The 27,773-nt window shown below is 43.8% G+C and overlaps 2 protein-coding genes across 2 annotated transcripts in view; both read left to right on the top strand.

The window, feature by feature from the left end:
- LOC115150976 (guanine nucleotide-binding protein G(i) subunit alpha-2) overlaps positions 1 to 21,013 on the top strand; it is a 191,608-nt gene extending 170,595 nt beyond the window's left edge. Inside the window, exons 5-9 of the mRNA XM_029694853.1 lie at positions 7,280 to 7,408; positions 13,873 to 14,002; positions 17,055 to 17,208; positions 17,647 to 17,876; positions 20,039 to 21,013. Coding sequence (XP_029550713.1) covers positions 7,280 to 7,408; positions 13,873 to 14,002; positions 17,055 to 17,208; positions 17,647 to 17,837 — 604 coding nt within the window. The 3' untranslated portion in view covers positions 17,838 to 17,876; positions 20,039 to 21,013. The remainder of the gene's footprint in view (positions 1 to 7,279; positions 7,409 to 13,872; positions 14,003 to 17,054; positions 17,209 to 17,646; positions 17,877 to 20,038) is intronic.
- Positions 21,014 to 22,130: 1,117 nt separating this feature from the next.
- Positions 22,131 to 27,287, top strand: LOC115150973 (PAK4-inhibitor inka2). Its single transcript, XM_029694848.1, has 3 exons — positions 22,131 to 22,268; positions 22,368 to 22,418; positions 26,213 to 27,287. The coding sequence occupies exons 2-3, from the start codon at positions 22,416 to 22,418 to the stop codon at positions 27,158 to 27,160; spliced, it is 951 nt and encodes a 316-aa protein (XP_029550708.1). The 5' UTR covers positions 22,131 to 22,268; positions 22,368 to 22,415; the 3' UTR covers positions 27,161 to 27,287.
- The last annotated feature ends 486 nt before the right edge of the window (positions 27,288 to 27,773 follow it).

The raw sequence follows: 27,773 nt of genomic DNA, 5'->3' as shown, positions 1-27,773 counted from the left end.
GTAACAAAGTCCAGGGATATATGGGACCAAGGGTGGTGAGGAACAGGGAGTGGTTGAAGAAGACGAAAGCCAGGGGCCTATAGGAGCCTGGATGGCAGGTCAATCTTGAGGAATGTGTCCATTCCAGGACCAGGGAATGGGCAGAGTCCGGGACAAACATCCGGTTAGCCCCCTCGGGTTCTGGCTGGGAATGCTGCACCTTACAGACCAGGCTCTCTATACCCCAGATGACTGCAGCCGGTAGACAGGAGGTAGGGAGGATGGTCTCGGGGTCAGATGGAGTAGCTGCGGGGAAATACAACCGTGAGAGTGCATCAGGCTTTATGTTCTTGGACCCCGAGCGGTAGGAAAGAGTGAAATTGGAACAAGTGAATAACAGGGCCCAACGAACCTGCCTAGATTTGAGGCACTTGGCTGTGCGGAGATATAGTCAGTCCACACTAAGAATGGTGGTTCCGTCCCCTCCAACCAGTGCCTCCACTCCTCCAACGCCATCTTGACGGCGAGGAGTTCTCTATTTCCAACGTCATAGTTCCTCTCAGCAGGGGTAAGACGATGGGAGAGGAAAGCGCAGAGGTGCAGCTTTTGGTCCTGGGCAAAACGCTGGGACAGGACGGCCCCACTCCGACATCCGAGGCTACGACCTCCACCACAAACTGACAGGGCATGTCCGGATGGATTAAGATGGGGGCTGTAGTGAATCAACTTTTTAGTTTAGTCTTCTTGACTGCACAAATGTTTTATTTTTCACTTATGGTGAATTAGTTCATATTTCATTTCCTCTACATCATTTTATAACTCCTGACAAATGTAAACGCTTACTTTGTTACTAGTGAAACACAGTAAATGCCAATGAATCAACTTTTTAGTTTAGTAGGAGAGGTGAGTGCTGAGATGGGGGAAGCCAGGATACTGTAACCCCGGATGAAGCGGCGGTAGAAATTAGAAAACCCCAGGAAACGTTGCAGCTGCACTCTGGATGTGGGTTGAGGCCAATCCAACACCGCTCTCACCTTGTCGGGATCCATCTGTATATACCCTGCAGCGATGACGTATCCTAGGAAGGAGATGGTGGAGCGATGGAATTTACACTTCTTCGCTTTAACGAAAAGCTGGTTCTCAAGGAGACACTGAAGGACTTGTCGGACGTGTCGGACTTGTTCTTGAGCTGAACAGGAAAGACAGGGATGTCGTCGAGGTAGACAAACACAAACTGTTCCAGCATGTCCCGGAGCACATTGTTGACCAGGGCCTGGAACACCGCGGGAGCCTTGGTCTCTGGACCTGACATGGAGTAAAGCCAGCAGGATATGGTTAATGGCGCAGTCGTAGTGTCGATGCGGAGGAAGAGACGTAGCGTGGGCCTTGTTGAAGACTTCCCCGAGGTCCAGGTACTCCGCGGGAATGGTGGAGAGATCCGAGGCTTCTCTCAAGCCTACAGGTAGATATCCCGGAGCAGGCTGGACCGACTTAAGACAATGAGCATGGCAGAACGGGCTCCAACCCACGATAGAACCAGTAGCCAGGTCAATCAGGGGATTGTGCTTCTGGAGCCATGAATATCCCAAAACCACAGGTATATGGGGAGATTCTATGAGCAGGAACTCTATGCACTGTGTGATTTCCTGATACTCGTAGGTCGATCAGAATCGTAGTGCGGGTGACTCTGCCAATAGAGCGCCCATCCAGCCCTCTGACGTCCATGGGAATGGAGAGGGGTTGAGTGGAGCTGCCCAGCTCCGACACAGAGGTAGCGTCAATGAAGCTTTCATTGGCCCCAGAGTCAATGAGCACCCGGAGTGATTTGGCCCGGTCACCCCACAACAGGGTGGCATGGAGATGGGTGCCAGTACTCGTACTTACTGATGAGCCTGGTCTTTTTAATGGACAGGTGGAAATATAATGTCCTGTAGTCCCGCAATACAGACCGCTCCAGGTGTTCAGTCTGCGTAAACATTAATCTGGAGACAATCAAGCCCTTCCTGGTAGCTTGGGCTCTAGAGGAGGCGAGTCGACCGCCCTCGGCGACTCCCGTGAGCACTCAGGTGACATCGGATTCTCTCGTAGATGACTTTGGGTGTTTCCGGGATTCCTCTGAGGCGAGGTGGGAATCGAGGGTGAGCGAGGGCGACAGGGAACAGATTCTCTCTCCCTCCTACGTTCTCGTAGCCACCTATCAATCCAGATGGTCAAGGCTATGAGGGAGTCGAGGTCCATGGGCAGCTCCCGGGCTGCGAACTCATCTTTGATCACCTCCGATAATCCGTGAAGGAACATGTCGAACAATGCTTCCGGGTTCCAAGCCCTGTCAGCCGCCACTGTCAGCCGCCACCGAAAATCCACTGCGTAGTCTGCCACACTACGGGAGTCTTGATGTAGCTGGAGCAGTTTACGAGCACACTCTCTCCTGGACAACGGAGAATTGAACACCTTCTGTACTTCCGCCACAAACTCCTCCAGACTGAGGCAGACGGCGGACTGTTCGTAGCCCAGGCGAGTGACCTCCTGGACATCAGCGTTATGAGGTACCCTATCCTCGAGCGGTCCGAGAGGAACGGCGAAGTCTGTAGCTCGAAGATGAGGGAGAACTGGGAGAGAAAGGCCCAGCAGGTTCCAGAATCTCCAGCGTAGCACTCCGGGGGAGGTAGGCGGGGTTCTCGGGACACTGTGGTACGCTGGGAAGAAGTGCCGCTGGTGGTGGGGTTGCTGAGAGTCTGGGGAATTACTGGTGTGGCTTGCTGCCTTGTAGGGAATCCGCGGAATTGCTCCAGCAATGTATCGAACGCATGGTCATGGCGTTCTGCCAGGGTATGGAGTCCCTCCATAAAGCATTGTAGTAACTCCTCATGTCTTCCAATGGTGGCTCCTTGCTGGGAGACAGCATTGTGGAGCTGGTCTGAGACTGCTGGGTCAGTTATGGCCAGTTCGTACTATCACGACTCAGGATATGACCCAGATGCAGACACAGGAGGCAGAAAGTGCAGTTCTCAATCATTTATTTTAACACAGGGAAAAGGGCAGGTCGAGGACAGGCAGAGGTTAGTAATCAGGTTAAAGTCAGGCAGGTACAGGACGGCAGGCAGGCTTGGCATCAGGGCAGGCAGAGGTTCATAATCAGGTCAGAGTCAGGCAGGTACAGGACGGCAGGCAGGCTCGGGATCAGGGCAGGCAGAATGGTCAGAACAGGGAAAACTAGGAAACAAACACTTGAGAAACATGAAAACGGGAAAGCACGCTGGTAGGACCTGACAATACAAGACGAACTGGCAACAGACAGAGAACACAGGTATAAATGCTCAGGGGATAATGGGGAAGTTGGGCGACACCTGGAGGGGGGTGGAGACAAGCACAAAGACAGGTAAAACCGATCAGGGTGTGACAAACACCATTTTTGTGGATTTTCAATAACACCTTCTGACTGTCAGTAACACTCCCCCATGCCAGGGGAATCAACTCCAAGACTTTCAATATCAACTCCTCCCTCCCTCCACCCTCTCCCTTCCTCTACTACAATCAGTATGCAATCTGCACACACACCAGGAGGCCAACATTTACCACCAGTTAGATCTCGCTATCCCCTCCTGCTGCTCGTTTATTTTTTATTCAAACTGGAAAACAAGCCCCCATCTACTTTGCATACAGCTTAACAACTCCGCTTTGTCTGCCAATTTCCTCTTTAATAGCATTACAGAAACATAGAGATCATTCATTTCTTCCTAGAGAAGAAGGCTGGGTATTTACCATGATGGTATAACAATGGCAGTTGGATTGATCGGTTGCTTGTTTGTATCATATCAGGTTTACTCAGGACTGTGTAATACCTCTGGCCAGCCTCCCATTAGACTGATGTATGGTGGTAATGTGTTCCTCTCCTCTCCTTTCCTCACCCTCCTCTCCTGCTCTCATCTCCTCTCCCATCTGCTGCTGTGTGAAACCTGTCACATTACTCCACAGGGGGAAGCATCAGCAGACAAATCTCTGAAACTTTCTCTAAATCATGATCCTCCTCCTAGCTTTGATGCTCTGACTCTCTCATATGGCTCTATCATGCTTGTTGGCTGTCCAGACAACATTAGAATGATAACGTGTTGATTAGTTATCTGAGATTCCATCCTGGCAGGCCCCAGGATTAGGACTCTCTTGCAGGGCAGGGTCAAGCTGCAGGGGTCAGCCTTAAGGTCAAGGATGACCTCGAGGATGACTTCCAAGGAGAGTCAGATTCCCTTAGGTTTTACATTGGTTTTCATATGCTGTTTTCTCCATACACTCTTACACTAATGATAACGTATCAAGGTTGATCAATGTCATAGCATGCATCATTCATGAATTAATTATTCTATAGTTTTTTTATTGGATCACAAAGGCAATACAATCAATAAAACACAATACAATTTCCCCCTTTTTGAACAACCCCACATTCCCACCCAGCCACCCATCCCAAACATAACCCTGGCGGCACCCCATCCCCAACCCCAGTCAACACATAATATTAAAAAACATAAACATACCAAAAAAACTAAACAGAAAACAGACAAATAAAAATGACACACAGTAACATTGTTTACCCATATAACATCACCAAGAGATTATTGAGGCAGCTACTTTCCACATTTCTATAGTAGTATGTTTAGCTTTATTCATGCAGGCGGTGGATAACTCCAACATAACTACGTCCTGAAAGTATGCCAACCATTTCCTTATATGAAGGTCATGAGGTGGCAACCAGCGCTGAACAACGTGTTTTTTTTCCTTCACTTTACACTGTTTCTCATTCAGCTGCATACCTGAATCGTCATTAAGTGAAAGAGGAATTGGTTCAAAGGGTACAGTTTTATCAATCATGTCAGAGAGAATAGACAACACTTTCCTCCAAAACTCAAACCTCAGGACAACCCCATATCATCTGTTTGTATGTGCCAAGTGTATCGAAGGAACATAGGTCACAGTTTGGCCTTAGATCCCGTTCTGCATTAAAATCTTAAAAGTGGTGTCCAGTACGACCTACGACAGAGCTTAAAATGAATTACCTGACGGTTTGGGGTTCTTTGATGAGTGAAATATATTCTCCCAGACATTTTCCCAATCAGTAGCATCATCATCGAGCAAAATCCTTTACATACACTTTAACCATTAAAATATCTTTCTGCTTTAGTAATTGAAGATGAGAGTAAATAACTGATACACAACCTCTGGAAGAGAATGTAAAAATTCACTGGGTGCCTTTCCAAACATGTACCCCATGGGACCCATAAGGGCACGAAGCGCTGACTGCAGTTAAAGAATGACGACCCTGGCAAATCAAAAAGGAGAAATTCCTGAAAACTAAGGACACCCTTTGAGTTTAATATATACCCTACATCAGGGGTATCAAACACGCGAGGGGGTCCAATCCGTAAAAAATATATTTTTAGGGGGGAAACAAATTCAATACTTAAAATGACTAACACCAAATCGAATCTGTGGTGAAATGATAATGGACCTACGATGTATAGAGGACTTTGTTTTTGATCATTTTAACGGCATTGAAAAATTAACAATTTTCAGTGCAGCCTTCAGTGCTTCGTTGGTTAATTAGCTGAAGAAATATGGCAATACCAGTTCCAGTTAACCTACACATTTCTCAAGCCTCCTAAAATGATCTATTGTATTAGGACCATAATATAACATGCATTTCTTATTAGTTATACCACAAAATAACAACTAGTAGGTGATCTTCTCTAAAGATGACAGAAGCACCATCAATCCAGAATCAATTGGAACATTGTCAGTTTTCTTCATACATCGATTGAGCTCCTCTACTCAAACCTGGAGCTGGAGGATCTACGATTGTCTCAAGGCACAGGAGCACAGGCCCATAGCTGAAACCAGTATTGACAGAGTTTGTATTGACTGATTTAGGGAAATGAGGAATCTATGGTCATGAGGATGAACACTATGGAATGGATCCCTGCTGCTTTACAAGGCTATAGTGTACATGAGTTATTTTACATACAGTGTGTTTTATGGTCACTGTCTGTCTGTGTCTGTCTGTCTGTAACATCAGAGCAGAAGGGTTTATATGATCAAAACTCTATTTCTGATCATAAAGAATAGAACTCTGCTTGGAATGCTAGTAGAATGGATTTGGTTTGCTCCACTATACCATGTAGTAGTTTATACCCCTTTATCAATGTGATCTTGGTAAAGCGTGGATACTGTATATCTATAGCCGTTGCCAGGATCACATTGATTAAGGAGTAGAGCGGAAACCTGCATCATCCAGTGGAGAAAACCAAATCCATTCTACTGATGTTGTGAGCATGTCAGTCAGTATCCCTGTCGGTGCTGTGTTCATGGACTATTGGCTGGGGTACCAGCTAGCTCTGGCCCTGGCTGATGATTAAATCCGTAGAGCAGACAGGCTGTGTCCAGTATGGAACAGAATTACAGACAGAGTGCTACGGCCCTCCCACATCACAAAGGGAAGCAGAGTGAGAGAGAGACTAGCGAGGGAGGGAAGCAGAGCGAGAGAGGAAGAGTGAGAGAGTGAGATGTTCTACACAGTGAAATGATCCCTACCTCCGTTGACTTTTCCGTCTTTGAAAAAACGTTCCATATATGTGTCGCATCCGGGGTGCCTGATCTACGGCTCTGTGTTACAGATCTGATTTAGCCCTGATATCCCTGACACATATTGATCTGAATGACAACATGGAATGTGAAGCTTCTTATCTGATGTCAACTCACATACAACTGAATAGCATGTGGAGTGGCCGATCTTATCTTAACTCCCAGTGACAGCTCTGGGATTTCTACGCATCATGGATTACAGCTCAAATTACCAATTTTGCTTTCCATAATGCTTAAAATATCATGCGTAAAAAGCCATTGAAGTGAAGCGGGGAAAAAAGTGCCGTTGCCATAGAAATGTTCCCTTTGAGAAAAGCAGAGGGAGTGAGAGAGAGAGGTGATCTAACATGACTATTTATGGCCTAGGACAAATGTAGAAAAACACAGCACGCACAGACTCTGTGGCCGTGCATGATTAACAGAACCAATCCAGAATCACTGTTGTGCTAAAACAGAACAGCAGAGAACATCTGTGATTGGTGTCTCTGCTTGGATATGTGTGTGTGTGTGTGTGTGTGTGTGTGTGTGTGTGTGTGTGTGTGTGTGTGTGTGTGTGTGTGTGTGTGTGTGTGTGTGTGTGTGTGTGTGTGTGTGTGTGTGTGTGTGTTATTGTCTTGCCAGTGTGTGTGAGTGTCTCCCCTCATCATAATTATGTGTGTGTGTGCCGCAGCTACCTGAATGAAATGGAGAGGATAGCCAAATCAGACTACATTCCCACACAGCAGGACGTGCTGCGGACCAGAGTCAAGACCACTGGCATCGTGGAGACACACTTCACCTTCAAAGACTTGCACTTCAAGTAAGGGCTCTCAGAACAAACTTGGCAACCTGACTAGTGTTTATTTGCATGGCTTTGTGTATTGTATTGAGACGGGCAAACTGAGCATTACATTATTATTATTATAATATACAGTGAGGGAAAAAAGTATTTGATCCCCTGCTGATTTTGTACGTTTGCCCACTGACGAAGAAATTATCAGTCTATAATTTTAATGGTAGGTTTATTTGAACAGTGAGAGATAGAATTACCACACCAAAATCCAGAAAAACACATGTCAAAAATGTTATAAATTGATTTGCATTTTAATGGGGGAAATAAGTATTTGACCCCTCTGCAAAACATTACTTAGTACTTGGTGGCAAAACCCTTGTTGGCAATCACAGAGGTCAGACGTTTCTTGCAGTTGGCCACCAGTTTTGCACACATCTCAGGAGGGATTTTGTCCCACTCCTCTTTGCAGATCTTCTCCAAGTCATTAAGGTTTCGAGGCTGACGTTTGGCAACTCGAACCTTCAACTCCCTCCACAGATTTTCTATGAGATTAAGGTCTGGAGACTGGCTAGGCCACTCCAGGACCTTAATGTGCTTCTTCTTGAGCAACTCCTTTGTTGCCTTGGCCGTGTGTTTTGGGTCATTGTCATGCTGGAATACCCATCCACGACCCATTTTCAATGCCCTGGCTGGGGGAAGGAGGTTCTCACCCAAGATTTGACAGTACATGGCCCCGTCCATCGTCCCTTTGATGCGGTGAAGTTGTCCTGTCCCCTCAGCAGAAAAACACCCCCAAAGCATAATGTTTCCACCTGCATGTTTGACGGTGGAGATGGTGTTCTTGGGGTCATAGGCAGCATTCCTCCTTCTCCAAACACGGCGAGTTGTGTTGATGCCAAAGAGCTCCATTTTGGTCTCATCTGACCACAACACTTTCACCCAGTTGTCCTCTGAATCATTCAGATGTTCATTGGCAAACTTCAGACGGGCATGTATATGTGCTTTCATGAGCAGGGGGACCTTGCGGGCGCTGCAGGATTTCAGTCCTTCACGGCGTAGTGTGTTACCAATTGTTTTCTTGGTGACTATGGTCCCAGCTGCCTTGAGATCATTGACAAGATCCTCCCGTGTAGTTCTGGGCTGATTCCTCACCGTTCTCATGATCATTGCAACTCCACGAGGTGAGATCTTGCATGGAGCCCCAGGCCGAGGGAGATTTACAGTTCTTTTGTGTTTCTTCCATTTGCGAATAATCGCACCAACTGTTGTCACCTTCTCACCAAGCTGCTTGGCGATGGTCTTGTAGCCAATTCCAGCCTTGTGTAGGTCTACAATCTTGTCCCTGACATCCTTGGAGAGCTCTTTGGTCTTGTCCATGGTGGAGAGTTTGGAATCTGATTGATTGATTGCTTCTGTGGACAGGTGTCTTTTTTACAGGTAACAAGCTGCGATTAGGAGCACTCCCTTTAAGTGTGCTCCTAATCTCAGCTCATTGCCTATATAAAAGACACCTGGGAGCCAGAAATCTTTCTGATTGAGAGGGGGTCAAATACTTATTTCCCTCATTAAAATGCAAATCAATTTATAACATTTTTGACATGCGTTTTTCTGGATATTTTTGTTGTTATTCTGTCTCTCACTGTTCAAATAAACCTACCATTAAAATTATAGACTGATCATTTCTTTGTCAGTGGGCAAACGTACAAAATCAGCAGGGGATCAAATACTTTTTTCCCTCACTGTATATATGTTTTTACTCTTCACCCCTTTTTCTCCCCAATTTCGTGATATCCAATTGGTAGTTACATTCTTGTCCCATTGCTGCATTTCTCGTATGGACTCGGGAGAGGCGAAGGTCAAGAGCCATGCGTCCTCCGAAAAACGACCCTGCCAAGCCGCACTGCTCGCTTAACTCAGAAGCCAGTCACACCAATGTGTCAGAGGAAACACCTTACAATTGGCAACCATGTCAGCGTGCATGCGCCCAGCCTGCCACCGGAGTTGCTAGAGCAATATGGGACAAGGTCATCCCGGCCTGCCAAACCCTCCCCTAACTCAGACGATTCTGGGCCAATTGTGTGCTGCCTCATGGGGTCTCCCAGGCGCCGCCGGCTGCGACACAGCCCGGGATCGAACCCGGGTTTGTAGATACACCACAAGCTCTGCAATGCAGTGCCTTAGACCGCTGCGCCACTCGGGAGGTCTACCGTTACATTATTACATTAATGTGAAAACAAAAATGTATTCATTGCACAAATATTGCACATACCAGCCCCTGGTCTATCTTTCTGGCCCCCCTTGTCTTTAACTTTTTTTAGATGTGTGCTGCTTCCTTATCATGTGTAGTTCTGCCAATCACAACATTTTAAAATGTCTCTCCGTAACACCAGTCACTCGAGACTAGAAGCCACAAGAGGGTAGAACACATTTCAAACGTTGCTTTTTAGATATGTCCAAAGTGTCTGTGGTTGTGTGTGTACTACATGTATGTGTTGCAGCTGAATGAGAGTGTGACCTCTGGCTGACCAGGAAGTGTCGTGAGACCCCCTCTACCTTCCTGGCTCTGAACAGTCTGAGGGGGACGCCACACCTTTTATCAAGCTCTATTTGTATCACCATTCACTTGACTTCAGAGTGAAATCTGAACTCATCTGTAATTTACATAATGTTGATAGCAGAGCAGAGATGCTACTGGAAAGCACTGGCACATGAACATAGAGAGAGCTGCTAGTTGGTCTAGTATGAGGTGCACGTCTTGGTGTCAAGGTTCAGGGATGTCAGTAACCCAGGCACATCTCTTTAAGACATCTAATACTTCCATCAGACTTGTTTGGTTGTGACTGTGTTGCTGACAACTGTAGCATCAACTAATAACATCACCACACCTGATACAATGGGAGATCCATTCAAGTTCCAGTGGCAAGATTCACATGTGCTTTAAACAGCCAGATAGACGATGAGAAACATGGTGATAATCAGGCCATTCCTGTCTGTCTGTGTAAGAGGTCTGACATGAGTCCACAGTGACCTGGTTCCAGCTAAACTCAGAGCACTGGGCTGGCTGACATTTGCCTTCTGTCACAGACATGATGTCAGGGATGAATAATACATGGGGACAATCGATAAGAAAAAAGACACTTTTTTTATCTTCATCCCGTTGACTGTAGCTATGGAAACTAATCTCCAGGAAAATACCAACAGAATGAATGGCATAAAAATGACAACGGAAACAGAAAAGGAAAAGAGATGTGGTACATTAGAGAGAGAGAAAATTAAAGAAGAAAGAATACTTTTTTTTTACTAGCTATGTCTGTTTGTTTTGTGTTGCCATCTCTGATTCCATATACAGAAACAATTTAAACTCAGAGAACCCCATGCCTACCGATATATCAGTTTGATTCGTTACCATGGGCCTGATTCAGACTCATGAAATGTATGCCTTTCCTATGCACACCTTTCTACACACTTCTCAGTAGTTGGTATTCAGACTTACCTTATGGAGATGAGTAACAAGGTTTGTGGCTCCCTTGTGCACACTGAATGCATTTAATTTAACCCCAGAAAACACACCGACTGGGTGACCTAATTTGATCAGGGAGTTGTTCAATTTTCCTGTTAATTTATCTAAAAGTAATCCTTTTTAAATACTGTGTTCCTTTTATTTGTATTTTATCAGCCCAAGACTAGAATGTCGGTTCCAAGTAGAACAACATCTACATTTTCCCTGATAGAAATAACACCAATCTCCATGCACTGTAATTTCTAAATTGATAAAAGCTATTGATAAGAGCTAGGTAAATGAGTAATCCGTTTGGATAAGGGGTTTGTAAATATAGGCTAATTGTTTACATATATTTTACCTAATGATCTCTGGAGACAAATGTGAAACCACTTATATTTCAGCAAAATGAAAAGCTTGTCAACAAGACTGGTATTTCAGCCTCTTTTCCACAGTGAAGTATAAATAGCCTTGTGGTTTTTCATAATTCTAATTGTACTGTAGGCCTCTGGCTTCATAATTTGCGGGGGCGAAATTTGGAGACCAAAGCCTATGGAAATCCATGCGCACTGTCAGCGAAATTCTGTAATTTTCTGTTTTTTTAAACAACTAATTGACCAAGTCGGTTTAATAATTTGAATTCCATTTTGTTCTGTGAGCTCAATGTGTACATTGCACAGCTTCTGTAGAGGTAAGAGTTATAGTTTCCAACAGGCCAATATTCTACATAATTAAGTGCAGGAAATGTGGTAATTAACTACAATGACCATAGTCCATTGCGCACCTACTTGTCCGGTCTGTGTGTTTCTTTTATGCGATTGTGGGGGGGAATATTTAGAGCAGCTGTTGCTTTGCGTGGTATCTGCACCTGAAAATACATATTCTAAGTGATTGATAGGTGGTATTCAGCGTTCATAAAATGATGCCTTATTTACTTTAAAGAACTACAAAATAGTGATTTTGTCAGACCGCATAGGCAGCAGCTCTATAGAGAGTAGATGATGACTTGGAATAAAATAATAAAGTTGTCAAATAAAACAAATGTAATATACACAACAACTGAAATATTTTATTGTAATGTGAATAAATGATCGTTAATAAGTGATAAGCAGTAATGGGCAAGCACTACCATCACCACTTTGTATTAACTTTGTTGTGAAGTTATCAGCGGTCACAGAGAGCCAGAGCAACGTCTTGATTTTATGTTTCGCAGAGATCTTCTGTGTTTAAAGTGACGCGGTAGGGAAAAAATGCAACTAAGGACGCACTTAGCTGTTCTATGAGTGGTCTGATGCAGTCGGTAAATAACGAGCGTTTTCAAGTGCAACTTTAGTAACGATAGTTTTGGGAAACTGCTCGGAGATTTAACGATGTTCCTACGAAGATTCTAACGAGGAACTTAGCCTTAATTAAGATGCTTTTGGTAAACCGGGCCATTCTCTCTATACATTCTAGTGAGTCTGTCTAGAAAATTGAGGTACAACAAATTTTAAGGGGTGGCTTTAGATAAATGAAAACTCCACAAGAAAATCTGTTGGCCAGGAAGTGGGAGGGTTGTCAACTGTTGAATTAAATATATTCAGTGCGCACAAGGGAACCACGTCTGAATACAAACTACTGAGAAGTGCATAGGAAAGTTGTGCATAAGAAAGGCGTACGTTTCCTAAGTCTGAATCGGGCCCATGGTGAATAGTTCTGCTGTTTGGGCTGCGTCTTTGCTCTTCAGTTCCTCTACTTTGTTTTTGTAGAAGTGCAGTTCACTCTTAGTGACACTCACTTCACTCTGATCTATTACCTCTTTCTTCAGCTCTTCTACTTGGCTGTCACTTTGGCTGCCATGTTCTTCAGCTCCACTCTCTGCTCCACCACCATGCCTCTCAGCAGTCTCAGCAGCCTTTATTCTCTCCCCATTCCTGTGACCCTGTTGAGTGATGTCATTCTCTCCAACCTCTCCACTCTCTCCCTGTGCCCATGCCACAGAGAGGCAGAACAGCAACACCAGCAGCATTACAGTACTACCCATTCTTAAATGAATACCTCAAACTAATGAAGCATACTGGACTCAGTCCCTTTATATACACACTGATCTTTGTGGACCAGTACATGGGAAATGAACACTTGTTCACGGTGGAAATGTCAAGTTCATTGTCAAGGACTGTGGATGATAACATAATACAGGTACAGCTTATTCCATGCCAAGTCATTCACATTTTGGTTGTTGACAGAGCCACGGGACAGTCAAACCTGTTACTTAGTTCTAAACTAGATCATCTTCATCTTGTGTGTCTAAGCTTGTGAAAACCCATGTGTGCAGGTTGAAGCTCTCTGTGGTATAGTGGGTCGTTAATGTGTGATAGAGAGGCTGTGTTGTTAGCGGGAATAACAGCTCGAGCAGGTGTATAACCTCAGCGTCCCCTGATAACCAGTGTACTCACACCTGTGTGGCGTGTTCACCTGGTAGAGCCTCTGTTACAGTGCAATGTGTCTACAGTTTTTAGGCGTCAAGCATCTGACCACTCAGAGTAAAAGTGAAGCGTTTGCCCCTGTGCCTTTTAAATCACGATGAATGTAATTATATGGACAGGGGGGACCTGATCCTAGATCACAACTCCAATTGTGAGATGCTTGATACATATGGCCCTTGAGGGCTTCCTGTGTTGGCCCTGCGGTCTTTTATCACGGCCCAGCATCTCTAATGGATCTCTCTCTGTCTCTCTCCCAAGCTGCCTTTGTTCTCAGAACAATCTCATGAAATGTTAATGCATGGCCTGGGATGGAATGTCACCCTCTCTTTCTCGCTCTCTGTCTTCCCCCAATTCCCAATCCCTTTTTCTTCTCTACTTCTCTCCTCTATCAACTTCACCCCCTTTTTATTTTTTTCAAACTACCTATTTTGGTGTTACAACCTTCATCTTTCTCTCTCTGTCTTTCTTTCTTTCTCTCTCTCACTCTCCCCCCCCTTTCCCCTCATCCCTCTCTCTCTCTCCTGCAGGATGTTTGACGTGGGCGGCCAACGTTCAGAGAGGAAGAAGTGGATCCATTGTTTTGAAGGAGTCACATCCATTATCTTCTGTGTTGCGCTGAGTGCTTATGACCTGGTGCTGGCTGAGGATGAGGAGATGGTGAGGAGGAAGAGTCACCTATCCTATCCTATTATATTTCTATGATCCACACATTTTCAACTGGTCCCATGTTACTGGTCATCATGATGTGGGTTACACAGAACATCCATATACTGTACATATTATAAAGCATATGTTACTAATCTACATAATATACTGTATTTGCACTGGAGTAGGCTATTAGATGAGATTGATTATTTATTTTATAAGGGTATACATGTAAATGGGGTCATTTATTTATTTTATAGGGGTGTAAATGTAATTGATAATCAAATCAAATATTATTTGTCACACGCTTGCTTCACAGACAACAGATGTAGACTAACAGTGAAATGTTTACTTACGGGTCCATTTCCAACAATGCAGAGTTAAAGATATATATATATATATATATATATATATATATATATATATATATATATATATATATATATATATATATATATATATATACACTTTTGGTCATGTAGTCTATAGTATATATATATACTATACACTACATATATATATATATATGTTTTACTCTGCATTGTTGGAAATGGACCTGTAAGTAAACATTTCACTGTTAGTCTACACCTGTTGTCTATGAAGCGTATATATATATATATATATATATATATATATATATATATATATATATATATATATATATACTATACACTACATGACCAAAAGTATATTGACACCTGCTCGTTGAACATCTCATTCCAAAATTATGGACATTTACATGGAATTGGTCCCCCCTTTGCTACTATAACAGTCTCCACTCTTCTGCGAAGGCTTTCCACTAGATGTTGGAACATTGCTACGGGGACTTGCTTCCATTCAGCCACAAGAGCATTAGTGAGGTCGGGCACTGATGTTGGGCGATTAGGCCTGGCTCGTAGTCGGTGTTCCAATTCATCCCAAAGGATTTTGATGGGGTTGAGGTCAGGGCTCTGTGCAGGCCAGTCAAGTTCTCCCACACCGATCTCAACAAACCATTCTGTATGGACCTCACTTTGTGCATTGTCATGCTGAAACAGGAAAGGGCCTTCCCCAAACTGTTGTTACAAAGTTGGAAGCACAGCATCGTCTAGAATGTCATTGTATGCTGAATATAGCGTTAAGATTTCCCTTCACTGGAACTAAGGGGCCTAGCCCGAACCATGAAAAACAGCCCCAGACCATTTTTCCTCCTCCACCAAACTTTGCAGTTGGCACTATGCATTCGGGCAGGTAGCGTTCTCCTGGCATCCGTAAAATCTAGATTTGTCTGTTGGACTGCCAGATGGTGAAGTGTGATTCATCACCCAAGAGAACATGTTTCCACTGCTCCAGAGTCCAATGGTGGTGAGCTTTACACCACTCTAGCCAACGCTTGGCATTGTGAATGGTGATCTTAGGCTTGTGTGCGGCTGCTCGGCCATGGAAACGCATTTCATGAAGCTCCCAAAGAACAGATCTTGTGCTGACGTTACTTCCAGAGGCAGTTTCGACCTCGGTAGTGAATGTTGCATCTGAGGACAGCTGATATTTGCACGCTACGCGCTTCAGCACTTGGCGGTCCCGTTCTGTGAAATTGTGTGGCCTACCACTTCACAGCTGAGCCGTTCGCAGCTGAACACTTACAGTTGACCGGGGCAGCTCTAGCAGGGCAGAAATTTGACAAACTGACTTTTTGGAAAGGTGGTATCCTACGACGGTGCCACGTTGAAAGTCACTGAGCTCTTCAGTAAGGCCTTTCTACTGACAATGTTTGTCTATGGAAATTGCATGTAAGAGAGTTAGTGCAAAAAAAGGGTCAATTCAGGTGGTCTGGGTATCCATTTGATTATCTACTTAGAAGTCTTGCTTAGGCTTGGGGGTAGAAGCTGTTCTGGGTCCTGTTATTTCCAGACTTGGCAAATTGGTACCGCTTGTCGTGCGGTAGCAGAGAGAACAGTCTGTTGCTTGGGTGGCTAGAGTCTTTGACAATTATTTGGGCCTTCCTCTGATACTGCCTGGTATAGAAGTCCTGGATGGCAGGGAGCTCAGCCCCAGTGATGTAGTGGGCCATATGCACTACCCTCTGTAGCACCTTGCGGTCAAAGCAGTTGACATACCAGTCAGGGATGCAGCCAGTCAAGATGCTCTCGATGGTGCAGCTGTATAACTTTTTGAGGATCTGAGGGCCCATGGCAAGTCTTTTCAAGCTTCTGAGTGGGAAGAGGCGTTGTCGTGCCCTCTTCACGACTGTGTTGTGTGTTTGGACCATGATAGGTCTTTAGTGATGTGGACACTGACGAACTTGAAGCTCTCGACCCGCTCCATTACAGCCCTGTCGATGTGAATGGGGGCATGCTCACCCCTCCGTTTCCTGTAGTCCATGATCAGCTCTGTTGTCTTACTAACGTTGAGGGAGAGGTTGTTGTCCTGGCACCACACTGATATACCGCTCACACAATATTTAGAGTAAGTTTGGGCTGAGGACTTAATAACCTGAAGAGCAGTTAAAGCTGCTGAGATATCATCAAATTGCTGTGCAATGAGCCATTTGTTTCCCTCACTGTGGTGTGAAGCACCCAATCAATACACCACTTATTTAAGTCCAGGAAAAAATAAGATGGGAGGAGCCATCCTACTTCACAGACACTGCATTTTGTTAGAGAGTGTAACATCTTACGTTAATTCAATAGTCTTGTTAAGCAGTTGTATCTCAATAATTCTTAATACCAAATAGACCATTGCTTTATTTCTATGGATGTTATGTAGACTTTCACCTGTTTTACTTCTTATCAGTCCTTTTTTCTATGGCACATTAATCCATTTTTAACAGTCTGCTTGAACAATATACTTCCTCTAACCATCCCCCCAACACAAAGACACACTCTCAGCTTTTCTATCGCTACTACTGCAGTGAGAGAGGAGAAAGCATAGACACATTCACAAAATACATACTGTACCACTACCCTATATAGATAGATTTGAAATGTGAGGAGTTACTTCCCCCTGTTGGCAGATTTTATGTTTTATCCTTGGATGCGATGGGACCCGGTATTTGTCTGTCTGTCTCTGTCTGTCTGTCTACCAGAACCGGATGCATGAGAGCATGAAGCTGTTTGACTCTATCTGCAACAACAAGTGGTTCACAGAGACCTCCATCATCCTCTTCCTCAACAAGAAGGATCTGTTTGAGGAGAAGATTACAGGCAGCCCCCTGGCTATCTGCTACCCCGAGTACACAGGTAGAGAATCCTACCAATGTGTCCCCCACCGGGCACAGACATCAATTCAACGTCTATTCCACGTTGGTTCAACGTCATTTCATTGAAATTATGTGGAAATAACGTTGATTCAACCAGTGTGTGCCCAGTGGGTCTGTATCACTGCGACATACAGCGATTGCACTGCACTCTGACAGATAAATCATATTGTTGTGATTGTTGAGGCTGTAGCTACTTCAGCAGCAGTAGTAGCTCTAGCAGTTTACTGCTGATGGCACCAGCAGCAATTGAAACTGACAGAATATTGGGGGATATTGAGCACGCCAGTGATGATTTCCAAGAGATGTATAATTCATCAATAGTGTTTTATCTTGGAATCAATCAGTTGTAATGTCTGGCATCTCATCACATGCTATAATGCTTCATTTATGTATACTATTTTCACCCCTTGCTACTCAGGAGCCAACAAATACGATGAGGCAGCGAGTTACATCCAAACTAAGTTTGAGGACCTGAACAAGAAGAAGGACACAAAGGAGATCTACACCCACTTCACCTGTGCCACCGACACCAAGAACGTCCAGTTTGTCTTTGACGCCGTCACCGACGTCATCATCAAGAACAACCTGAAGGACTGTGGTCTCTTCTAAAGGCGGGGCCAGGGGAGGCAGGCCAGAAGAGGAGCTAAGGTGAGGACAAAGATTAGGGGAAAACAAAACAGCAAATCCAATGCTGATGATATAGCCCATTATCTCTTTTGGGGACTAGATGACCATGTTAGAAAGGACTAAATAGTCCGTGTGGTGATAACTAGGGCCCTGTGTTTTGCGCAGTCATGTTGTCATAGCAAAATCTTATCCTGTATTTTAAGCCTTATCCGTACATTAGCATTACACCAAAAATGAACGCAATTTTGTAAGGATGGTGCTGGACTGTTTGCTTAAAAATGTTTAAATAAAGGTTACAATCCAGGCATGTCACATGACTGCACAAAACACAGGGCCCAAGTCATAACTGAGAACATACAGTTGAAGTCGGAAGTTTACATACACTTAGGTTGGAGTCATTAAAACTTGTTTTTCAACCACTCCACAAATTTCTTGTTAACAAACTATAGTTTTGGCAAGTCGGTTAGGACATCTAGTTTGTGCATGACACAAGTAATATTACCAACAATTGTTTACAGATTATTTCACTTATAATTCACTGTATCACAATTCCAGTGGGTCAGAAGTTTACATACAGTAAGTTGACTGTGCCTTTAAACAGCTTGGAAAATTCCAGAAAATGATGTCATGGCTTTAGAAGCTTCTGATAGGCTAATTGACATCATTTGAGTCAATTGGAGGTGTACCTGTGGATGTCTTTAAAGGCCTACCTTCAAACTCAGTGCCTCTTTGCTTGACATCATGGGAAAATCAAAAGAAATCAGCCAAGACCTCAGAATAAAATTGTAGACCTCCACAAGTGTGGTTCATCCTTGGGAGCAATTTCCAAACGCCTGAAGGTACCACGTTCATCTGTACAAACAATAGTACGCAAGTATAAACACCATGGGACCACGCAGCCGTCATACTGCTCAGGAAGGAGATGCGTTCTATCTCCTAGAGATTAACGTTCTTTGGTGCGAAAAGTGCAAATCAATCCCAGAACAACTGCAAAGGACCATGTGAAGATGCTGGAGGAGGTACAAAAGTATCTATATCCAGAGTAAAACGAGTCCTATATCGACATAACCTGAAAGGCCGCTCAGCAAGGAAGAAGCCACTGCTCCAAAACCGCCATAAAAAAATCCAGACTACGGTTTGCAACTGCACATGGGGACAAAGATCGTACTTTTTGGAGAAATGTCCTCTGGTCTGATGAAACAAAAATAGAACTGTTTGGCCATAATGACCATTGTTATGTTTGGAGGAAAAAGGGTGATGCTTGCAAGCCGAAGAACACCATCCCAACCATGAAGCCCAGGGGTGGCAGCATCATGTTGTGGGTGTGCTTTGTTGCAGGAGGTACTGGTGCACTTCATAAAATAGATGGCATCATGAGGAAGCAAAATGATGTGGATATATTGAAGCAATGTCTTAAGACATCAGTCAGGAAGTTAAAGCTTGGTCGCAAATGGGTCTTCCAAATGGACAATGACCCCAAGCATACTTCCAAAGTTGTGGCAAAATGGCTTAAGGACAACAAAGTCAAGGTATTGGAGTGGCCATCACAAAGCCCTGACCTCAATCCTATAGAAAATGTGTGGGCAGAACTGAAAAAGCATGTGTGAGCAAGGAGGCCTTCAAACCTGACTCAGTTACACCAGCTCTGTCAGGAGGAATGGGCCAAAATTCACCCAACTTATTGTGGGAAGCTTGTGGAAGGTTACCTGAAATGTTTGACCTAAGTTTAACAATTTAAAGGAAATGCTACCAAATATTAATTGAGTGTATGTGAACTTCTGACCCACTGGGAATGTGATGAAAGAAATAAAAGTGTAAATAAATTATTCTCTCTACTATTATTCTGACATTTCACATTCTTCAAATAAAATGGTGATCCTAACTGACCTAAAACAGGGAATTTTTACTAGGATTAAGTGTCAGGAATTGTGAAAAACGGAGTTTAAATGTATTTGGCTAAGGTGTATGTAAACTTCCGACTTCAACTGTACATGATGTATGATTTGTTTTCTGATGGTTAAATTGGCTCAGCAGTACATCATAGATAGACCCCCTGCATGTCTTACATGTTAAACGTTTCCCTTTCTCATTACCATACATACACAAACTGCACATCTCATATTTAATACATATTTGCTCTGCCATGTCTGGGCTAGCTGACTCTTCTTGCCTCTCTTCGCCAGGAGTGCTTATTCAATGAGTCTGCTGCCTTGGGGATAGAGTGGACAGACACACCACCGTCACAGACAGACTGTACCGTTCCTGAAAACTCCTGCTTTTCTATATGGAAACAAACAACAAACTGAGAAGTTGGGAGAAAAAGCCTTGCAGAATTATTCCAATGATCACTTATTCTCAACTGTCATGTCCTCCTCTCCCTCTTGTGTATGTTTGTTTATTTTCGTTGTACGTAAGATATTTAATTTGAAAGGGGTCTCTTTTTTTTCTGCCAAGTCTGAATTTGATCTCAGATGTATCATTTTTTTGCTTCTTTCTTTGTTGTTTTATAAGTATTATCCGAGGTTAGAAAAATAGGGAAAAAAAAGTTTTATATCCTTTACATTCACTTTACTTTAATAGATGTCATTTTATGAAACTTTCAATTGCATAAAGCTTTTTTTTTTAAAGGGAAACAAGCATGGAGAGAGAACATGAATTGAGAGGAACAGTTTTGCTAATATTTACATAACAAACAAACGTTGTATGCTGTATCATATCACTTATCATTACACATGGACTGTCCGTTGATGATCATAGCTGTACTTCTTTAATCGTCACAATGTAACATTCCTTCGAAAATAATTACAAAAAGTCAAGAAAAAAAGTATCAAATTTAAAAACCTTTGAGATTTTTTTTAAACAATATTGAATACGTATGCTCCTAACATTAGTATATTTTGTTTTCATCCCATGTCTTTTGCAGTATGTTTGTGCCTTGATGTATGTATACACCTGTTACATCTAGAGACTTGCTTTCTCCATAGTGTGAATTAGGGCTATTTCTACTCCTATAGTATTCACACACGACTGATAAAGAGGTAACATAATATATCACAATGATAAGAAAGAAATGAACAATGATAGTGTTTTGGCAAATATTTCAAATGCTTTAAAAGTCCTACTATTGTTTCATTTAAATAAAGTTTGGATCACCTCAATTACCATTCTCCTGGTGTGTCTCTAGAATAATATGGCCTATCTACAGATTCCGCTGTAAGAATGCCATTTTGAATATGGCATAGCAATGCTAATCAGATTTAATTAGGGTCTTAAAGGTAAGTAGAACATCCCCATAAGGTAAACATTGCACATCCATCCTAATGTACACAAATGTAAATGAGAATGTACCAACAGTGCCAACAATGCTTCATCCCCCAATTACATGGAGTATTCATATGCATGAGGAACAGACAATGGAGGGTGATGGGGTGGCTTGTACATTCAAATGTGCAGCTATGCACATGATCTGCCTAAGCCTATACAGACTGTGATGTGCAGTCTTGCTCGTTCCAATAAATTGATTGGGGACAATGTAACAGTCCAGCTCCAGCATTTGCACGGCAAAACTTCCATTACGTAAAGAATGCAGCGAATGGTGTAGGCATTGGGAAAACATTGGACTCCCAACAGCCCAGGGTACCAGGCGCTCAGGTAAAATAGGATGGGGGTAGTTTGAGTGTTCAAGCTGTGTGCCGTTCCAGAACAATCCGTCAGGTGGTGCTACACGCCTCTATGTGCTTCAAATCAAATGTAGCCTAACTGCATCCACACGAGAAGAGCCCTTTATTCACTGTTGGAAATGAAAGGTTTTTCTTATTATTTCTCTATAGTGAAATGCAACTGATTACATAAACTAGGTAGGTCTAGACATTTTTCAACAAAGCATCATGCGCGTTTTACGGCAACTTTGAACTAAAAGTTGCACATAGGTGAAGAAGCCTAAATCCAAAACTGTATGTTGGCCTATGTAGGCTAACAGCCTATTGTAATCGAAAAAACATCAAACAATATAGTTAGGTACTCCTATGTGTCTCTTTGCCCAGTCTGAGACAAATAATAAAAAACATCGTCTCGTCCATGATTGACACATGACTGAAATCCCACCAGTGTAGTCCTGGCAATTGTTTTAATTCCGCGCATAATACAGCAGAACTTCTCAGGTGTGGGGAAATGTTTTGACGCGGTGTTTATGTGTTGGGTCGTATTTCAGGCGCGTTGCTATTGGCGCATTCTGTGATGCGCGCCGTTAACTGGCTGCGTGGAAAGAGACTGCGCTCACAAAGTACACGGCCGGCCCTACAACCACATGCACTCTTCTGTCTGAGAGGCGTTGAGTGGACATCGGACCTACTGAGAAAGTTGCAACCGCTTTGGATTAATTGTTCTATTAGAGAAGTCAATTATTCACCCGATGTAAGTAGCCTGATCTAGAGAAATGCATCCTATAGGCAAGGCAACTTTAGCGCTAGAGAACATCATTTTGTATGCTGAATAATTATTGTCTTTTTGCAGGATAAAGTAATCAATTTGGAATTCATACAATCAGACACGACAAGAGCAATGGTACGTTTATTTTGTAACATTTCCAGATTGTTATTTGTAGATGATTGTATATGTTATTTTGTGTGAAGTGCCTATATATTTCTTCCTAACAGTTGTACAGAAGAGACGGGGAGGTTATTATATTGAGCGGCTGAATGTTGTGGTAAACAAAACCAAATGGTCGGCGCTTATAACTTTACGACCCTCCTATGACAGTTAGACAATACAGAGCAGCTGAGAATAATTGTATTGGAAAGATTACAAACTCTTGTAATTATTCCATTTGAACTTTAAGGCCTAAATCCATTTTCTTAACGAACTTTTCTTGAGAAATACTGTCTTGTTTATTGCTTACTTTTTCCATAGGCTACTTAGTCATTTCTGGCAGATGCAGTTGCAAATGTCTGGAAATCAGAATATATTTTAGCTGGTTACTTGCAATAGACATATTCATTGGTGCGTTATATATGTGTTATTGATGATTAATCAAGGATCAATAATGTCATAGACATGTCAATATCATTTCTGTACATGCCTCCCTCCATCATATGTGTGAAGTCCTTCCTTCTGAGTCTTTCCTGTAGCACAGATATGGCCTTTTTTACTTTATTTGTAATTTATTTCACCTTTATTTAACCAGGTAGGCTAGTTGAGAACAAGTTCTCATTTACAACTGCGACCTGGCCAAGATAAAGCAAAGCAGTTCGACACATACAACAACACAGAGTTACACATGGAATAAACAAACATACAGTCAATAATACAGTAGAAAAAGTCTATATACAGTGTGTGCAAATGAGGTAAGATAAGGGAGGTAAGGCAATAAATAGGCCATGGTGGCGAAGTAATTACAATATAGCAATTAAACACTGGCGTGATAGATGTGCAACAGATGAATTTGCAAGTAGAGATACTGGGGTGCAAAGGAGCAAGATAAATAAATAAATACAGTGTGGGGATGAGGTAGTTGGATGGGCTATTTACAGATGGGCTATGTACAGGTGCAGTGATCTGTGAGCTGCTCTGACAGCTGGTGATTTAAGCTAGTGAGGGAGATATGAGTCTCCAGCTTCAGAGATTTTTTCCAGTCATTGGCAGCAGAGAACTGGAAGGAAAGGCGGACGAAGGAGGAATTGGCTTTGGGGGTGACCAGTGAAATATACCTGCTGCAGCGCATGCTAAAGGGTGGGTGCTGCTATGGTGACCAGTGAGCTGAGATAAGGCGGGGCTTTACCTAGCAGAAACTTGTAGATGACCTGGAGCCAGTGGGGTTGGCGACGAGTATGAAGCGAGGGCCAGCCAACGAGAGCGTGCAGGTCGCAGTGGTGGGTAGTATATGGGGCTTTGGTGACAAAACGCATTGCACTGTGATAGACTGCATCCAGTTTGTTGAGTAGAGTGTTGTAGGCTATTTTGTAAATGACATCGCCGAAATCGAGGATCGGTAGGATGATCAGTTTTACGAGGGTATGTTTGGCAGCATGAGTGAAGGATGCTTTGTTGCGAAATAGGAAGCCGATTCTAGATTTTATTTTGGATTGGAGATGCTTAATGTGAGTCTGGAAGGAGAGTTTACAGTAACCAGACACCTAGGTATTTGTAGTTGTCCACATATTCTAAGTCAGAACCGTCCAGAGTAGTGATGCTGGACAGGCAGGCAGGTGCGGGCAGCGATCGGTTGAAGAGCATGCATTTAGTTTTACTTGCATTTAAGAGCAGTTGGAGGCCACGGAAGGAGAGTTGTATGGCATTGAAGCTCGTCTGGAGGTTAGTTAACACAATGTCCAAAGAAGGGCCAGAAGTATACAGAATGGTGTCGTCTGCGTAGAGGTGGATCAGAGACTCACCAGCAGCAAGAGCGACATCATTGATGTATACAGAGAAGAGAGTCGGCCCGAGAATTGAACCCTGTGGCACCCCCATAGAGACTGCCGGAGAGTCCGGACAACAGGCCCTCCGATTTGGCCTTGGAGCATTATCTCTTGCGTTAACCAATGACTGACTGGTGCTCTCTACCGGTGTTTAATAACACCACAGTAATGGAAGGCTGCAGGGTACAGTTTTGCTGCTTTTCGACTGTAACACCAGTGTTACACTATACTATACTATAATGTTATGCTAGGGAAATTGGGTTTCCATATCTAGGGCTGACAGTGGGGACTTGTGAAGAGCAGAATCAACAACCTCTGCGTCATCAAAACAGTTGCTTTGTGAGAAGGTGTTGAAGTTCATAGTGAACCATTGTTAGGTAAATGAAAGCTTAAAAGTACCGGTGGCCTGGCTTTGGTCCCAAGTTAGAGCGGGTCCACCAGAGCCATGAGACACGTGCAGATGGAAACAGAAAAGTCTGAGCCTTTTGGGTAAAAAAACGAGGTAAATCCTTTATGGAAATGTGCAACATATTTATGTGCCCTCTTTCAGATTCTCTCCGAGATTCGATTTAGGGCACAATTTCTATCACCCAAGCCCTTCGGGGTATTGTATTGAGCTGGATGAGTCAGACCTCCACACTATTGTGAAGGACAATGCACATGGCAGACCTTTCAGTGTTAATGCGCCTCCAAGGCCCTGTCTCACTCTGTCAAACAGAGCTCTCTTCTACAGCCAAATGGTTAAGTTCCCACAGCTGTGATAACATCAGGGCATCGTCTCTGCTGATTTGGTCTCCTCACTGTGCCTCCAAACAGCACTCTGGCCTAAGACGGATGAGGGTTGGGAGGTAGCAAACACAAGCATGCTACACAAGCATGCTACAAAACATGGAAAAACCTTGGAGGATTATTACAAATGAAAGTTTAACAAATGACATCATTCTAAAGCTGTTATTTGTGGTGATTTGTAGTACAGCGGGAAATCTTTTTTTAACAAGAAATGTCCTGTGCATACAGTAACCTGTGTTCTGTTCGCTACAACACCCGAGTGAATGGGATTGATCTTGAGGTGTTGCCTTGTCACCTTTTAACCTTGATGTGATAAGATGGATTCAGTGGTGGTTCCCAAACCACACTAGGCACATTCTGTTTGGTTGTGGTTTCTGTTTTGTTTTCCCCTCCCCTTTTACATTACTTGATGTTCACCCATTTGAAATGTAGATTTAATTGTTAAGACATCCTGAGAATATTGTTGTAATGTAACTGAATGCCATGGGAACTTGTGTCATTCAGACTGTGTCATTCAGATTTCTATATTTCAGATGATTTGGTGATGACTTTGATATGATTCATACATAGGGTTTCTCACTCCCATTGTGTAATTCCAGAACGGTGATGTCATTTCCTGCTGGACAATATGGGCTAATCCCGAAGGCATCCTGTGATTCTTGTGTGTAGTAAAGGATGTGTAATACTGAGCGCCTCTAAAATGTCTCTAGTTTGTCCAACCGAAAGAAGCAGCGAGTGTTTCCCTGTACATCCTGTTCCCACAAGCCATATTCTAATAAACTCAGAGCATGCCGCTGAGAAGCTTCTCCATAAAGCTGCTCTGAGGTTTGGGTGGAATGTCTGACTTGATATGTGGTGGTGGTACGGCTGCAGAGTGTGATCTCAACTGATTAGAATCTTGGTGCAGTGCTGGGTAGAAGCACAGGAAACTACTTAAGCTTTTGGACCAGGAGTTGGTGGATGGCATAGTTCTAATAAGAACTTGGATGGGGGTGGACTAACCTTGACATTCAGTTAAAGTGAACTGTGAATTTGTTTCTGTAGAAGTGCTCTGTTACACATTTTCTTCTGAAATGTCCTTAAACCATGTATGGAGGAGTCAGTGTTCAGTCTGTCAGTAACCAACCTGTTATATCTCTCTCCCTGTCTTTCTAGCTGTGTCTGCGGGACTCTGGAGACTGTCTGGTGGACCAGATGCAGTACATGATGAGGTCCTTGCAGGATCTGAAACACATGAAAAGGCCGCTCAGCGAGCCCTCCGGCCATTCCTACGCCATGACGCGCGTTTGCCAGCAGGGAACGCAGCAGCGGGAGCGCCTGACGCGCCTCCGTAGACCCATCTCTGAGGCCAGCGAGGCCAGCACCTATGACTCAGCTTGCTGCCTGGCCAGCCCCGTGGAGGAGGAAGAAGAGGTGGAGGAGGAAGGGCAGGAGCGGCTGATGCAGAGCTCCCCTAGCAGTGAGAAGAGTCTGGAGTTTGACTCAGGCTACTCAGAGGCGTCCTGGCAGGATGAGGGCGTGGTGCTCAGGAGGACCAGGAACGTACGGGTGTCTAACTCCGCCTGCCTCCGAACCAACCGGGGAGTGGGCTCTGCCGACCGGATCCGGCCCAAGTCCACGTCGGACGCTTGTCTGGAGCGCTGGACGTCATTTGAGGCAAGCAGCGACCCGGAGGACTGGACCACGTCACTGCTGAGCCGCAGCAGGAACAGACAGCCCCTGGTGCTGGGGGACAACAGCTTCGCTGACCTCATTAAGAACTGGATGGATCTGCCAGAGTGTCCTGAGCCAGCAGAACTCAAGCCCCACGCAGGCCGGCGCCTGGCCAAGGACCTCCTGGTCAACATGAGGAGGAAGCTGGCGGGGATGTCAAAAAGCGTGGAGATGAGGGCCAGACCAGCAGACTCCACCAGGGTCAGTAGGGCCGCGGCAGCCCCGAAACGCATGTCCTGCCCTGTGGGCTTCCAGCCACGCAAACCCTTCTTTCACCAATCCCACACAGGCCTGCATGAACTGGGGACGGACTTCTACCAGTTCAACGCTCTCATGAAGACAGGCAGCCGACAACCTATCATATGTAATGACATTATCGGGTACATCTGATCTGAGTGATGTTACAGCTACGGACTCCTACCACAGATTAATGTTATTTTATTTTTATATGCGCTTTATGTGGAAATAATGTTGAAATTGTTACAATAATAAAGTTTTTTTATTGAAAAGGGGAAAAGTGTTGACTGCAATAATTATTAACTTACAAGTTTTATTCTTAAATGACTATTGAAATAATAATGCATGCTTAGGTTTAGGTTCAGCTCTAAAAAAGGTAGTGACGATTACATCTTGGAATAAACACTCTAGCACATTCTTTAAATGACTATTGAAATAATAATGCATGCTTAGGTTTAGGTTCAGCTCTAAAAAAGGTAGTGACAATCTCGATTACATCTTGGTATAAACACTCTAGCACATTCTTTAAATGACCTGTCAACTGACCAACATGGTGGCAGTCAGATATCTTGCCTTTGAATACCTGCCTATTTGAATACAAATAGCAGGATGGGTGTTACTGTATTGTGTTTCTACTACTGTCAGATGGGAAGGTGAAAATGATATTTCCAATTGTGGGTTGTTAAGCCCCGTTTATACCTGGTGCTAACATGCACCCTTTGTCCTGATATTGTCCACATTTTGATTGTGCCCACATTTTTAGACG

The sequence above is a fragment of the Salmo trutta genome, chromosome 16 (genome assembly GCF_901001165.1).
Source record: "Salmo trutta chromosome 16, fSalTru1.1, whole genome shotgun sequence".
Taxonomy (NCBI): domain Eukaryota; kingdom Metazoa; phylum Chordata; class Actinopteri; order Salmoniformes; family Salmonidae; genus Salmo; species Salmo trutta.
Note: the sequence above shows the minus strand (reverse complement) of the source record. Positions and strands in the feature narration are given on the sequence as shown.